Below are 16,623 nucleotides of genomic sequence, written 5' to 3' on the forward strand. Positions count from 1 at the left end.
TCTTCCAAATAAAAGTTGAGCATTAGCACCACAATCAATCAACATTTCAAAATGAGCAAACTACGAGCAACTGTAGCAACCTGCTAGCAATCAAAGTAACCACAAGGAAAGGGGAACTACTAGCAACCACCTGCCAACCAGCTGGGGAACACAAACTTTCCCTAATGGCTGGTGGTTTAGAAATGGATTTCATAACAACAGAAACTACTACTTGGGAAATAAGATTTGCCTGTGTGACTGAGACATAACTTAATGGGGCGAGATACACAAATATTCCCCCTCAGTAAATTATTAAAATAAATGTGCAAAAACTGATTTTATAAAGTTTTTAACTGTTTTAGCACCTGTTTACATTAATGAATGTTGATTAGCTGATGTTCTGTATAATTTAGAGAACTCTCATTGATCTGGTTTCCCATGAATGAATAATAATGAATGGGTAAGCAAACATGTGGACAAGCTAACACACATTTTACATATGCTAACCACACGTGCTTTGTGTGAAGGTCATTGTTCAGTCAGAGCAAGGACCTGCTGGACAAAAATCCATATCAACAATATCAGGTTATAACATATTCCTCCCACCTGTCTCCTCTAAGACCCCCAAAGGAGATTTGAGGGCAGAATCGGATATCAGATATACTGAAAACTAGTCTTCACCTGTGGATGGTTTAAAGACTTTCTTTCTGCCTTTCACCTTAATAGGTTTAATTGGTATTTGCTCATTTTAACTTTGCTTTGCTGGGAGATTTTAAATCAAAATACTTGTAACCAATATCGAAACTCTTGCTTCTTTCTGCTTCCTCTGCCGTTCTCCTTTATTAAGCAGAAATGCCATCCCATTTTCTCTGCATTCTTTTGCAGTTTATACATCGAGTTCATCATCTTCACATCTGCCTAGTGAAGCTTGCAGTGTCAAATAAATCAAAACCATGCTTTGGTGGCTTTGGCCTAAAAACCGAATCAAGTTTCAGTCAGATAATTAATGCCATCAACTTTAGAGCTTAACAGTCAGCCGCTTGAATTGCTTTAACTTTAAATCTGACCTTGCTGACACAACTTTGAAGTCAAGCCGACTCCTGTCACGCATGTCACTTTTTCAGGGGCTGTTCTCTCTGCCTTCATTCTTACTTTCTTCTGTTTTTGAGAGCTGAAATATATGAAGTCACACTCATGAACATTTTACATACAGCTCAGCTCACAGCACTGCCAATCTGTATTACATTTGCATTGAGAAATAATACTAAAAAGTGCTAACTTCTTCTTTAAAAAAAAAAAATTGAAGCTATCTCAGTGGTGTTTAAAATTATGCACAGCTATGTCTTTTTTAGTCTTGAGCATGTTCGTACTTGTACATATATCATTCACATATCTCTGGAACCGTATGTTACTCTGTTTTCTCAGCATGCCATGTTATGTCTTTCAGTTGTCATAGTTTGACTTTTTTATCTATTGATCTGACAAATATGATCTGTACAGAGGATCAGTATGGGCAACGTGCCGCTGACCTCATTTCCATCTGCCTCATTCATTTCCTGTGGTACTCCAAACCACATATGTTATCAGTTTATCTTCTATGATACACTCTAAAGGCTTTATAGGTCCTTCATAGTATCCACTTATCTTCAAGTCCTGGGAAAGGCCATCTTGTAAGAATTCTGGTAGTCTGCTTTGAGCTGTCTGAAACCTTTACGCATCTGCTTGTCTCATTTGTTTAATAGAACAAAGCTGTGATAGTGAAGCTTGATTTGTGGGCTGTAGACAGCTTTTGATTTTCCTGCTGTCGGGGCATCCAGAGAAGGATATTGGTAACAGATCACACGTAGGAGACATCCAAACTGTAGTACAAGCATAGCTGATGAGCAGGGATATGTCTTCTCTGTGGTTGGTGCAGCTGTATTCTGTTTTTTTCTTTCTCTCTACTTAACAGTGGAATATATAATGCGCTGCAGTACAAGGACTATATTGAGGGCTATAGCTGCAAAGTAATTTCACAGGAAAATGGTTGAACAGGAAAATACCTTCTGCCTTTGTGGTTTGTAGACTTTGCAAGCCAAATATCTCCTGCACCTGTGTTCTAGTGTTAAAGGTATAGATACAGGATGTTAAGGCAGACCTGAATGGACTGAAATAGACTTCAGTGGCAACATGTAAATGAAATATAAGATACAATCTTTGTCCTATTATTCGCTGGTATTATTGTGCATTATCTCATTCTAATGCCTTGGCTTGTTTTAGCAACATGATGCAAAGACAGGTGTATGACTAATTACCTTAAATTAGACCCTGTAACTTAATACAAGGTAGCTGTCATAAATGTTGTTAATGCTTGCTCTTTTTATATATGAACTGCAATTAACGATACAAAGAGGCTCCTTTGATAGAATCTCCTTTGCCAACTTCTTGTGATTTTTCTTCAGCTTATGAAGATGGAGGACAAGTTTGACTTCAGCAGCATGTTCTTGCAATGTGGGCGTATTTTTAGGTCTTTGCAAAAGATAAACGCATAAACTAATGCTGTTGTCTGACTTTAATAGGGTTACATAATGAAATTGCTGCTTTAATGAGGTTAAGTAATGTCACTGACAGACAGCCTACACTGTGGAGGAAAACAGTTGTTAGAGTTGTTTTGTGGATCCTGGAAATGATTTTGTGATGCAAATAGTTATTAGATATGATCTTGTGCAAAGAGAACTGTGTATGTAGCCTATAAAAAGTATTTTTTTACTTTACTTTATTTTACCATAGTTTTACCATAGTTGATGGAGTACACCCGTAAAATGTAACTTGTGTGTACTGTTTGCTTTTCAGTATTTCCTTATGTTCCCTGGAAGTGATGATAATGTAATTTGCAGTTACTGCTTTTCCTAAAAGTATTGTTACTTTAGGCAGAAAATACTTTACTCTATATAACTTTGGTTATGTGTTGTAAGCTCTATGGATATGATAAAAGGTATTCAGCAGCAACAGCAGTGACAGGTATTCTTAAAATTAAATGGCAGGGCGTAGTGTATGCCTTTGTGGGAATTTACTGTTAGTGGCATGACATGTTTTTAAATGGCCCTGAGCTTGTGGTAAGCAGACATGCTACTGTCCCTGCTCGTCCATATTTTCCACCCCTATAGCTCCGTTCTATACTTTATTAAAACCTGTGATTGATATCTCAGTTCTAACAAAAACTACAGTGTTTATACATTTTCAGACTAATTTTATACTATTATTAAAGATAATAGCTTAAAATCCGTAGGTAACTTTTCCAGCAATCGGATGCATTGCATCTAACATACGGTTGTTTTTTAACCATTAAATCGCCCTTGCTTTGTAATTCACCAATTTAGGTTCCTTGTGGTAATTTCAGTCTATCATTTATCCTGTCTAATTTCTCATATTACTCACCCAACGTTAATTTGACAAGTAAATAAAAATTAATGAAGAAGTTTCCCATTTCCCTCTAGTTAACTGGCATATTAATATTTATGAGGGTTATGCAGTCACAGTTGGTGGTTTTTATTATATAGTTGCTTTTGAATGTGGGACAGTGCAAGAAATACCTGTTGTGTAACAGTGGAATAGTGACATTTATTGCATTATTGAACCTTGCAGCAGGAAAAACATTAGTAACTCTTTGCCCCTTAAAAAAACTAGAACCAGAAATGGTGAAGAATAAATACATAAGGTCAAATTAATGGATACATATGGTACTCTAGAAAGGCAGACCCGTTGTAGGTCTCCAGCTAAGCTCCAGCTGAGTTTGATTTGCTGTAAAAGGTTAGCCAGGCTGGAGAACACTAATTATTGTCTACAAAGTCAGTTGAACAACAAGACAAATAATGAATTACCTGTTGCACCAAAAACAGATGGCAGCTTGACTTCACTCTTAAGCTTTTATCTGAAGCAGTTGATTCTTCTCACCAGCTTTGAATGATTCCTTCGTGTTATGCAGTGATTCTGAGAAAGTATTTCAATATTTTATTACCGTAGTAGTGGTATTGATATTATTATCAGTAGTAGTATTTAGATTTTAAATATTTTGTTTATATTAAGTTTGAAATATTATTTTTTTCCTATTTTATTTCATCCTCAAAGCTTTTATATCATACCCTCATCTGACACTTAATTATAACAAATTCAACTATGTCATTGCATTTAGCTATGTAGATGTGGTCAAGACGACCTGGTGAAGTTCAAACTGGGCATTAGGATGGGTAATTTAAGTGACTCTGAACATGGTGGTGTTGTTGGTGATGTGAGCAGGTTATATGTACAGAAGGCTCTGCATATTTCAGAAACTGGTGATCTACTGGGATTTTCCAGCACAACAATCTTTAGGATTTACAGAGAATGGTTCAAAACAGAGAAAATATCCAGTAAGCAGCAGTTCTCTGGGTGAAAATGCCTTGCTGGTGCTAGAGGTTGGAGGAGAATGGCCCGACTACTGAAGAGGTATGCAGGAGAGCATCTCTGAGAAGGCACTGAATCGGGAAGCAGAAGACCACATTGTTGCACCTTGTTGAATCCATGCCATTAAAAATTGAGACAATGTAGCTGTTTTCAGAAAAAGAAATCTCACTGCACCTTACCTAGTACGAATCCTAAAAGACTGGTACTATGATAGCACTTGTGTGGTGATTATTAGGCTGGTAAAGTCACAGATATTTGCTCGCTCCTTTTAATTTACTGAAGAAGCCAGAGGTAATTAATGAGACAGCCAATGGTAAGGGGCACAGAGAGGACATTCACCCTATAACCTCAATAAAAACAAACATGGCACATCAGCAGGAGTAAGCTGTTGGGTTTATGACCAACAAATCAATGTCACATGTGGAAGGTAATAGCTGCAGTTTTTACAGGCTGATCTGACCAGCAGGACCAACTGAAATTTCTGTACTCTCTTCCATTAAATGGAAAAAAGGCCGCAGTCAGTGTTCTTGTATTTGCTTGCAGTCTCAGAAAACACATGAAATTAGATTTCAGTTGGAGGACACTGTTGGACGCAGCCTCAGAAAAAGCCTCCTGGAGGCTGAGCTGCTGCTTACAAGCCTGAGCCTCCTGCTGTTGCTTTGCTCATATGGATTTCTCGGAGTCACTTTTGTCCCATATGTGTGTGCGTGGCTTTTTGTTTGGGAATAAAAGATAATTGGTTTTGTGTCATTGCACCGATTCCAAAAGTGACCTCATTCCACTTAACAACAATGTAAAAATGCACAAAACACCCCGAAATAGGTTGGGTTTTTGTCTCGCGCTGGGTTGGGCCTGGCAAACGTGCTCTTTGCTGGGTAAATATTACTCTGCCTGCGGTTGGGTTTGTCTGCAGCAAACAACAGGCCACCAGGGAGGATGCATGGAAAGTGTGGCTGCGGCTTAAAACGGAGGAGAGGAGTCTCTGTGGTGTTGTGGTTTTACGTTATAGAAAGGCTTAACAGGCCCTTGTCTTTTTTTCTGGGTTTTTTTAAATGTGACACGCATTTTTTTTTTTTTAAATCTCTCCTCAAATGCACACTGTTTATCTAAATCGTCTCTCATTTCCCTCAAACTAAAACAATGTTTACGAAAGGAACCTCTTGAAAAACCTTTTAATCCTGATATATTGAAGCTAGTCATATTGTCTTGCTGACAGCCACATCAGTCGAGTCCATTCCTTTATTTCCCTCTCTTTTGAACATCTTTATAGCCTCCTTCAAAGCGCTTCATCTGGGGCCTCAGGTAGGGTTTCAACTTCCTGATTGTCACAGTTATGGCTCATTAAAAAGTCCCCTTTTCTCTCTGCGAGCAGGAAGGAAACTGACTCTCTCTCTGATCATGTTAATGTGCACAAGTCCTGAGTACTGACGTTGTCACTTCTGCACATCTTGTCTGCGTTAGCATTAACCCACAAAGGGGTCACTTTAATGACTGTCAGATGCTGCACTGTGCCATTGATGTCCAACTTGTTAATGAACACAAGAAGTCACTGAATCAGTTGGAAAGGACGAGGTAATCTGAAAAGAATATTCAACCACATAATAATTACTGGCACTAGTCTGTCATTCTGTAAGAAATACCTTATTTAAGCACCTGGCTGCTAGTTGGTAAGTTTACTAAACTGCATGAATTTATGGTGCAGTATCATTTGTGAAGCCAGTGTCATGGTCCTGGGGCTTGGATCCAGAGTTTTGAGTTTTTGGATTTCTTTACTACTTAGTGTGTTCTGTTGGTTTTCATTGTTCTTAGGTTTTCTGATTGAGTTATATATTTATTTATTTGCCTCTTCTCAAGTCTCTTACTGCTGGTGTTTGTTATTTGTTGAGTTCTGATATAGTACTCTGCAAAGGTCTTGAGCCACGCCTTGTTTCTTTACATTTCGCTGCCAGGAAATCAGACTTTTTTTTCTTTTCTTTCTTTTTTTTAAGCGGTCTTGAGCAATAGTTCACCAAATGTTCTCTTGTTGAAATATTTAACACTGACCTATGAATCATACAAGCATAAAACTGCCACCTAATTCAAGAGATTCACCAGTGTTGTGTCTACACATAACAGTCAACGTGACAAAGAAGCAAAGTAAATTCTGCCTTTAGGCACTTTGTGATAAACAGTCTGTTGCAAAAACACATACTTTGTTTCAATTTCTTTAGGTGAATCTACAAAGAAATGCCAAATATAACACAATTTGACAGGCATGAAACAGTTTATCTGCACCGAGAAAGTGATTTTTAAAACACTATTATCTGAAAACCTGTAATATATCAGCATGGTGTCATTATAAATTTTAGGAAATTGAACAAGTAGAGGAAAAACGAAGTGTTAGGCTTTAAAAACTATCTGCAGCAGATGAACAGTATCTGAAAGTCATGTCCTTAAGAAATAAGAAAGCAAAATCAGCAAAGACCTGACACAGGACCTGAGAGATGCATTATGTGTCTTGTTACACTGATCAGGCATACCATTCTGACAACTGACAGATGAATTGAAGAACACTGATTATCTCTTTGTCATAGGACATGTTAGCAGATGGTATATATTAAGGACCGAGTGAACATTTTGTCCTTAGAATTGATGTGTTAGAAGCAGGGAAAAGGGCAAGGATAAGGATTTGAGTGTCTGACAAGGGCCAAATCATGATAGCTAGAGAACTGGGTCAGAGCATCACCAAATCTGAGCTTTCGCAGGGTGTTCCCAATCTGTAGTGGATCAAAAGTTGTCCAAGGAAGGAACAGTCGCGAACCAGCGATACAGTCATAGGTGGTCAAGGCTCAATGATCCACAGCGGGAGCAGAGGCTAGCATGTGTGGTCTGATCCAGAAGATGAGTTACTGTAGCTCAAATTGCTGAAACAGGTCGTGCTGGTTCTGATGGAAAGGCGTCAGAATACACAAAGCCAAAGACCTGTCAGGGTGCTCATGCTGACTTCTGTTTACTGCCATATGCACTAACAATGGGCACCAAAGAGCAATGGAAGAAGATGGCCTGGTCTGATGACTCAAGTTTGTTTCACATCATGTGGACGGTCAGGTGCCTCTTTTAGCCGGGGAACACCTAGCACCAGGATGTGCTATGGGAAGAAAGCCGATGGAGGCAGTGTGATGCTTTGGGGACTGTTATGCTGGGATCCTGTCATCCATGTGGATGTCACTTTGACACGTACCACCTACCTAATCATGGTTTCACACCATGGGCACCATTTCATTGGAGACTGTATTCTTTGATGGCTGTGGCCTCTTTCAGCAGGATCGCGTGCCCTGCCAAAAAGTTAAAACTTGCAGGACAAAGGATCTGTCTGAAACATCGTGGTGCCAGATACTGGAGTTGATTCCTCGATGGGTCAGGGCTGTTTTGGCAGCAAAAGGGGGACCAACACATATTAGCCAGGTGGTGTAATTTAAGTTAGTTTACCCATGTTAGTATTTTCACATTCAGTTTCCTCTTTGCAGTTCAAGTCATGTTTCTTCCCTGTTTTATATTGATATACTTTTTCCCTTCTAGTCTTAGTTTTAATACTTCTGTCCCAATTTAGCTTCAACTTCCACTTTGTTAAAGCTATCTGTGCTAAGTTGCTTCAGTGTTTCCTTCTCAGTTCCTCCCTCTGGCTTGTTCGGAGTTTATGCCTTGTTCCTTTGTGTTTCCTAATTATGGTAAATGGAACAGTTCTTATAAAGTGTTTTTCTACTCCACTGAAACACTCATAGTGCTTTATACAACATTACTTTATTGCCTCATGTAACCCATATCAACTACTCCCTGTCACATGACCCACGTCAGCTGATTTGAGGTCCCTCTTCTGATTGGCTCCTCCCACGTCGCGGCAACTCTGAAAACCGGCTGTGGAGGGATACTTCCGGGTTCGACTCCTGCTGTGGCTGTGAGCTTATGGCATTTAGAACGGTGTTGGAAAACAAAGCGTTTTCTCCCCTCAATTCATCTTTAAACTTTAAACTCAGCGGTAAGTGTCCTTAATATCTTTCAACCTTTGGTTGTCAGTAACCAGCCGATCGTTTTCGCGATTAAAAAATGACTTTGTGCGGCAGCGCTCCCACCGCAAGCAGAACTCCGGTTCAAAAACCGCTGAGAGACAGAGGGAAGACCAGACCCTGAGGCATGTCATATTGCTGCTAGAGACTGGGGAAAGCCCACCTCCCGTCTTGCGGGATGAACTCCCAGAACTGCCCCTTCTACTCCGAGACCAACATCGCCTGGAGCTCCAAAACGCCATTCTCGTGAGGAGGAGGCAAGTTGGGGACCAGCTCTATCACCAGTTAGTGTTACCTCAGAAATTTCGGGCTGAAGTACTGTCAGAACTGCATGACCAGATGGGTCATTTGGGCATCGAACGTACTCTTGACCTCGTACGTCGAAGATTCTACTGGCCAAAAATGGCCAATGATGTGTGGAATAAAGTGAAGACATGTGAGAGATGCACCAAACGAAAAGCCTTACCTGAAAGAGCGGCACCCCTGGTGAACATTCGAAGTTATCGACCTCTGGAGCTGGTTTGCATGGACTTTTTATCACTGGAACCCGACAGGAGCAGAACCAAAGACATCCTGGTAATAACAGATCACTTTACCAAGTACGCTGTCGCTGTCCCCACTCCAAACCAAAAAGCAAAGACTGTCGCCAAATGTCTCTGGGACAGTTTTCTGGTTCATTATGGTATCCCAGAAAAGCTCCATAGTGATCAAGGACGAGACTTTGAGTCACGCACAATAAAAGAACTCTGCAAAATGGCTGGAATTCACAAAATAAGAACTACACCATACCATCCACGAGGAAATCCAGTCGAGCGCTTTAACAGAACACTCCTGAATATGCTCGGAACACTCACCACAGAAGAGAAAACTCACTGGAAAGATTTTGTTAAGCCCTTGGTCCACGCATACAACTGCACCCGGAGTGATGTTACTGGCTACTCACCCTATGAGCTCATGTTTGGTCGACAACCTCGCCTCCCGATTGACCTGGTCTTTGGACTGCCTGTGGACGGCAATCAACTGACTCATTCGCAATATGTCCAGAACCTGAAGTCAAATCTAGAAAAGAGCTACAAAATTGCCATTGGCAATGCGGAGAAGCTCATGGAAAGAAACAAGAGCCGTTTCGACCAACATATCACCCCCTCTGAACTGGACGTTGGTGACAGGGTGCTGGTACGTAATGTGAAACTCCGAGGCAAACACAAAATCGCAGACAAATGGGAACCAGACATCTATGTGGTGGTAAAAAGAGCAGAAAATCTTCCAGTGTACACTGTCCGACCGGAGAACAAATCCAAACTGATTCGTACTCTACACAGAGATCTCCTATTACCATGTGGATTTTTGCCGCATTCCACTCGAACCAACCGAACAACTGTAAAACCAACCAGGAAGCAGTCATTCAACCCTTCTGATGAGGACTGTGCACAACCTCAGTCAGACGATGAGGATGAAATGATACCGCATCAATGGTATGATCCTGTATCAGAGCCTCTGCAATTCACCACTGTCCACAATCTGCCAGAACCGTCATCCGCCGTTCCAGCCACTGAACCTTTACCATCTGATACACCAGTCTGTGAACCTGCTACGCTCCCTTTGCCTCCTCTTGAGCCAGCAGAGAGCGAAACCCCTGACTCAAAAACCCCCGTCAAGGAGGAAGCTCCTGATACTGTGGAATCAGAGGACAGTCTGTCCTCTGCTGAACCTACCAATGTTGAATTGCGGACTGAGTCCAGTATCTCCTCTGCTGCTGATCTACCATCTAACTCTGACACCTCCAGCTCTGAACTAGAACCTCTGAGAACATCAACTCGGACCAGGAAACCTCCGGACCGGTTACAATACTCTACGCTTGGTCAGCCCATCTTGAAGAGTATTCAGGCACTAGTCCATGGCTTAACCACTGCCTTTACTCATGCACTGGAGGATGAAGAGGACCATCTGCTTACTGCCACTGAACAACCTGTCATCCGGACCCAACCACCATGTACAGGGACGTACATGAGATTGAGGGGGGAACCTGTAACCCATATCAACTACTCCCTGTCACATGACCCACGTCAGCTGATTTGAGGTCCCTCTTCTGATTGGCTCCTCCCACGTCGCGGCAACTCTGAAAACCGGCTGTGGAGGGATACTTCCGGGTTCGACTCCTGCTGTGGCTGTGAGCTTATGGCATTTAGAACGGTGTTGGAAAACAAAGCGTTTTCTCCCCTCAATTCATCTTTAAACTTTAAACTCAGCGGTAAGTGTCCTTAATATCTTTCAACCTTTGGTTGTCAGTAACCAGCCGATCGTTTTCGCGATTAAAAAATGACTTTGTGCGGCAGCGCTCCCACCGCAAGCAGAACTCCGGTTCAAAAACCGCTGTTTTTGAACACTTTCTTTACTTAAGCATTTTTATGGGCTTACTTTGAAACAAAGTGCGATTGAATGATTATTGTTATGTGTTGCCTTGAATTCGGCTATGCTGTCTGTTAGACAGTTGTTTTCCTTTATTGTTGTTTTTGTATTGTTTGTAGCGAACGCTACTGGACTGTATAGATTAAGCTACGTAGCTAAGATGATTAATGATTTAACTGTTGTACATGGATTGATGATGATTTATGGTTTGCATTGTTACCTAGACATGCAGAAGAATATACTTGTTTACCGGTAAACTGAATCGAACTTGATGTGCTAATGGACATTTTTCTGACCTACAGGTCAGGTTTTTTTTCCCTCTTTGAATTGATCTTCTTCATATTGAAGTGGCGAGCCGGTAGGACCATTCTTTCTTTTCCCCCACTTAGCCGTCTTTGGATTACGGACATATTTCCCCCTTGTATGAAGCTGGACCCTAAGGAGGAATACCTTAAAAGTGAACTTTAAAAAGAAAAGGACCAAAAAAAGGACTCTTAGCAAAAGGACTCTTGCACAGAAAAATCACAGCACTGATTTATTATTTAATTGTGGACATTTACGTTGTGTGTTGTGTTAATTATTTTGTTCCATTTCCCCTTTCCCCTATTTATTCAATATATTTTTGGTACAAGACATTGCAGTTTTTGGTCTCATCATTCACACCATCTGGGCTCCATAAAGAACTATTTCTTCTGCGCGTCAGTCAGTAAATTCATCCATTGACATAAACTAGTCCTTAAATAACTTAGCGTTACACGCACACATTCACACAAGTACTTTTTTTTTCTATGCTTAACATTCACACACAGAGCAACTTAGGGTTAGTATCTTCCCCAAGGATATTTGGCATGCAGAGTGTCAGGGATCAAACCATCAACCTTCCAATTAGCAGATGACCTGCTCTACCACTCCAAAGTTCTGTGTTGTCAGATGCAGATGATTGGGTTAGGATTAGTCTCCTTTTGTTACTTCCTGTTAGACTTTGAAGTCTGGTTTTCCATTATGGTTTGCGTTAGTTCTACCTTGTGATAGTCCTTGTTTTGTTTTTTTTTAAGTGTGCTCACCTGTGTTCCTCTCTCCTGTTTCCCATCTGTAATCAGTCTATGATTAAACAGCTCAGTCTTCAGCTGTGCTCTGCCATGGTGTTTATGGTAAGCACTTTGTGTCTGCTTTCATGTCTCCGAGTAACCTTTTCTTATGGGAGCTTGCTTCCTGCCTCCGTCCATTTGGGCCGTCTCACAACATAACCTATGACACTAAAAATGAGAAGAAATGATATATAAATGGTAAAACTACAAGAGTCTAATAACCAAAGCCCTTTATAGTTTACAGTGGAAATCTGTTTTTTGCTGGTATTTTAATTGAATAATAAATGTATTATTAGTCATTTCTGCTAGTTCAGAAAAAAGTCAAGGAGCCCTTAAATGCCCAGCAGAGCTGAAGAGAACATTAAAACCTATCTGAAATGTGCTGTAGACATGAAATTGAATATTGTCAGATTGTTTACACTGAAGTTTAGATGATATTATATGCAATTTTCATCTGCAAACTAAAATCTGTAACTCTGGAATAATTACTGTAAATGTGTTGGATTTTCACCTTTTCAATAAGTGAATGGGTATATTAAAGTACCACACAGGTACTTATATACTATAAAACATTACATTTGTAATCTGGTCAAATGAAATTTAATTGATTGGTATACATTTAGTTTACACCAAGCATATTTTATGATTAATTATTTGAGTGAATAAACTTGAAATTTTTCAGCGGCATTTTACTCAAAATGATTGTTTCATGTTTAGGAGGGCAAATAACCCTTTGTTGTTGTTGTTTTGGGGTTTTTTAGTGGGATAATTCAACTCATTCTCAAAGGAAGAAAGACACATACAGATCCTCTAATGGCCAGCCTGTGTGTCATAGTGACTACATCCATCCTTTATATACAGTCTATGACTAGAACAGCTGACTAATTTGTGTAGTCTGGGCAGGGAAGTGAACTGATATCATCATTAAGCACTAATACTGATCAACAGATTTCACAAAAAAAGCTTTGAGCATTCATCTGGACTGTGTCAAAAAACATTACCTGCTAAAAAATAACTAACATTTATAAACCAAAAGCAGTAAATGTTGTTTTGTGTGGTCTAAAAATTGCTTCTGTTCTTTATTTTCCACAGGGAGCCATTTTTTTAAGTGGAAACAAAGTTACAGAGCATCCAAGCAGCGGCGACGAAGGGGGAAAATTTCTTTTCGAGGTCATTCCAGGTAGGATGAGATTACAGCAATTTAATCACTGCTGTTTTTACTGAGGACAGAATGGTGAAAGCAATCTTTACTTGGCAGCAGAAGGAACAAAACCATGAGGTTAACTGTTTGCTTGCCTTCTACTGGGGATTTGTTAAGGGATCACAGTGAGGTCTGTACCTTGTCTGTCTGTTTTTACATAACATTATGGGCTTCACTTCATGATCCGTTTTTACTGTTAAGCTTTTTTAATATACAGATTTCCATTTTATTTTTTTTCTTTATTTTGGCTTGAATGCAACAAAAGAGAGCATTTAAAAAAAGGCAACAACCATGGATTATTAGACTGTTAATGCTGTATGTGCCGAGGATGCCCAGTAGAACAATAACAGGAATAAATGTGACGTTTTGTATGTTTTCCTATATAACTATTTTTTTTTTCTTATCTAGATGACAGTCATTTACACATATCGTTACAATTCAAACTCGTACAACATGTGAAAACGTGGTTAAGCACAGCATGAAGGAAATGTGGGATATTTTCCCAGGCTGGAATGTGAGCTTATGGAATAGATATTTAAAAGGCACGTTCACAGGGGGAAAACAGACGCAGCTGTTAAAAGATACAGTAGCAGAGTGCATCAACAGCCCCAGTTGATCTTAAAAACCCAGTAGAAAACACCGGATGTATGCTATAAGCACTCATACTTTATTTGTGTTAGTCTTTTCCCTGGTGTGTATCCAGTTGAGTGTCCCTCAGAGGAAACCAAAGTATAATTGCCAAGACTTTTTTTCTCACTGAACACACACGCAAACCAAGCAGATAGTGGTACAAGTATTGGGGTAATAGGGGTCAATATGTGTGTGTTACAGGGTGTTTGAAAAAATCTCGATGGTGTTCTTGTCGTTTCATTGCTGGCTGTCTAACACTTTCAACGTCAGACGAGGATTAAGCGCTCCCTGCAGAGATCAGCTCATTTGCTACTCTTTCATTCAGTATTCACATTTCAGTTGGAGAAGTGAACTTTTGAATAATACTACTGTTTTGCAACCGTGCAACAATTTCATTTGATTCTGCGTTTCACGTTGTATTTGCTGTTTCTTGAATAGTATGATGCAACAGGAGTGAAACAAAAAGGATTTCTCAATATAAAGCCACAGTGAGCATCTAAAAGTTTGCTCACAATGTAATTTGATGCTATTTGCATTCAGCGAGCACGCAGATATAAGCTGGGAGACTTGTTGAGGCACACTGAGAGTGGACTTAAGCTGGTAATTCACACAGCAGCTAGCGTGAGACTTTTCAAACTTCTGCAAAAGGCTAACTGAAACTGGGCTTGGAGGAGGGCACAGTGACTCAGTGAGACATGTAAGGGAAGTCTTACATCTTACCTCAGCACAAATTTCCTATCTGATCATCAGGCATGAGAATATGGGGCTTACACTCCCTGCATGGGAAGGGTTTTGATTGTAGAAGCCAGGCGAGAGGCAAACAAGCAGAGGTCGTCTTAAGTGTGGGTGACTTCAGCAGCATGGTGTCAAACAGATGAAGAACTGAAAGTGTGCATAAAGGGCTGGTGCAAGATTCATTTTCTTTTTTTCTTTTTTTTTGATAATGCTACAATTATCAAAAAAATTATTATCTATCTTTTCTTCTGGACACACAAGTTCAAGTCTCTTAAAAACAGCTTTAGCATCGGCTTCAGTTAAAAACATAAACCTGTCTTTCTAAATCCGGGGTGCATTTCAGCTGTGAAAAAATGTGAAATGAAAGTTTTGTGTATCACACTTCACTATTGCTGGTTCGACACCGGTTTTCAGCATTAGACAAATTAGCTTATTGTCACTTCTAGCCGAGAACTGCTAAAAATCAGAAACCAATTCGATTGCTTCGACAACTTTTAAGTCCACGCGGGCCAAAGCTGCCGTATTTTATTGTTTTCATTTTAGGCACCGTTAAGAAGAAGAACAGTTACTGGTTATGCGTTTAAACATATAATTTTCTTTTTAGAAAATATGTGGTCCATTTCTTCCAGTCTTTACCTCTACGGTTATTTTTTCCAATGGGAGTACACCTTAATACAATCTTTACAACTTCTGGAAGAAGGAAAAGGATTTTTTTTAATTCCAGTGTGTATTCTCTCTACTTGTACAGCTGCCATGTAATACTAAATCATCATAAGCTACATATCGTTTACTTCTGTTGGGAAGTGAGGCTTTTATAAAGCTGTTTGTTTCATTTGTGGTGCTAAGTGATGAGAAATGCGTTTCGATATCTTTCAGGGCTCGCCGAGTTTCAGTCTTGATACGATGTTGATTGTTTCAGTACTGCTGGAATGACTTAAAGACTGCAGGGAAAAGGTTCCAGTGTTTACAGTACGTATTAAAGGTTTTACAGCCAACTACATCAGTGAAAAGGTAGCAGTGAGCTCAAGTGTATTTTCATTATGTATCTGGCAGTGATTGTACAGTACTGTACAAAAGAACGTGCTGATCGTCATTGTTGTGATAGATTAAAGTGTGAGAGGCATGATAAACTTAAATTGTGTTCAACTGTAAATTCAGGGGTTGTTAATTTAAGTACTAACTTCATTGTGCTGTATCTCTAAAGTGTGCTGCCAGCACAAATACAAAAGTGGGAAGTGAAAAGACTAAGTAATGTCACCTAGTGGTGTGCAATACTGCAAATTTTGCTATTGATCTGATACCTAGTAAATACAGGGACAGTGTTGCTGAAATCTCTGACTATGACTTTCAACTTCTGTTTTTTAAATGTGCTCACCTCTCACTCACCTCTGTTACTCATACAGCAGTATCTCCTGTTGTAGCTAACATTTCCATCAGTAGCTAAAAAGCCTGCTAGGTTTTCTGGACAGCTGTGAAATTGAGATATTTATAGCAATGTATGTAGGAATTCAACCTTTTACAAAACAATGAACAACCCTTTTTCCAGGATAAGCTAAAGTAGCCACCATATAGATAAATAAGAGTCGCATAAATCTTTTTACCTAAAGCTCCTCAACAAACAAGCATATTTCTCAAAATGTCAGACTCTTATTGTGAATTCTGTTCTTAATGTAATCTGTATAATTAGGCTTAAGCCTCCATCGCACAGGCCTGAGACCCACACTAGGAACCTTTGGTAGCTCGGGAAAAATGTGCATTTCCCAACCTGCTGGTTAGTCGCTGGATTTTACTGGCTGTTGTTGGGTCAAATAGTTGCAAGAGGTGAACGCTTTCAAAGACGCAACTTTTACTTTGATTGACCACAGAAATTTCCTAGCGATCAAAGCAATCACAGTTTTTCTGTTTGTTTGTTTTTTATTTGTTCTTTGACACCAATTTTACCCAGTGACTCCTGAAACCTACTGAAACCACTCGCCAACCTGTTGGTCAAACACATTCTTCCCCAGTGATTGGTGGTTAGCGCTGACCAGTCGCTTGGCCTGCATGACTGGGGCTTTAGCAGTCAATTTCATAGTGACTAATACAAATTTTGTCCCTAGCTGCTGTATTTGTCAGG

General features: G+C 39.9%; 1 protein-coding gene across 5 annotated transcripts in view; it reads left to right on the top strand.

Annotated features, from left to right (window-relative positions):
- Window positions 1–16,623, top strand: part of arhgap24 (Rho GTPase activating protein 24) — an 89,475-nt gene that overhangs the window by 24,307 nt on the left and 48,545 nt on the right. The window contains exons 1-3 of one of the 5 annotated variants that reach the window (XM_085414108.1): window positions 10,497–10,695; window positions 11,156–12,004; window positions 13,034–13,121. In XM_085414108.1, the coding sequence (XP_085270234.1) occupies window positions 11,957–12,004; window positions 13,034–13,121 (136 nt within the window). In that variant the 5' untranslated portion in view covers window positions 10,497–10,695; window positions 11,156–11,956. Of the gene's footprint in view, window positions 1–10,496; window positions 10,696–11,155; window positions 12,005–13,033; window positions 13,122–16,623 lie in introns of those variants that run through there. The other 4 variants (XM_085414109.1, XM_085414114.1, XM_085414119.1 and 1 more) reach the window with 4 other exon arrangements.

This window comes from Rhamphochromis longiceps, linkage group LG7 (assembly GCF_057381845.1).
Source record: "Rhamphochromis longiceps isolate RC_006_pf linkage group LG7, R_longiceps_female_GT1.1, whole genome shotgun sequence".
NCBI classification, from domain to species: Eukaryota; Metazoa; Chordata; class Actinopteri; order Cichliformes; family Cichlidae; genus Rhamphochromis; species Rhamphochromis longiceps.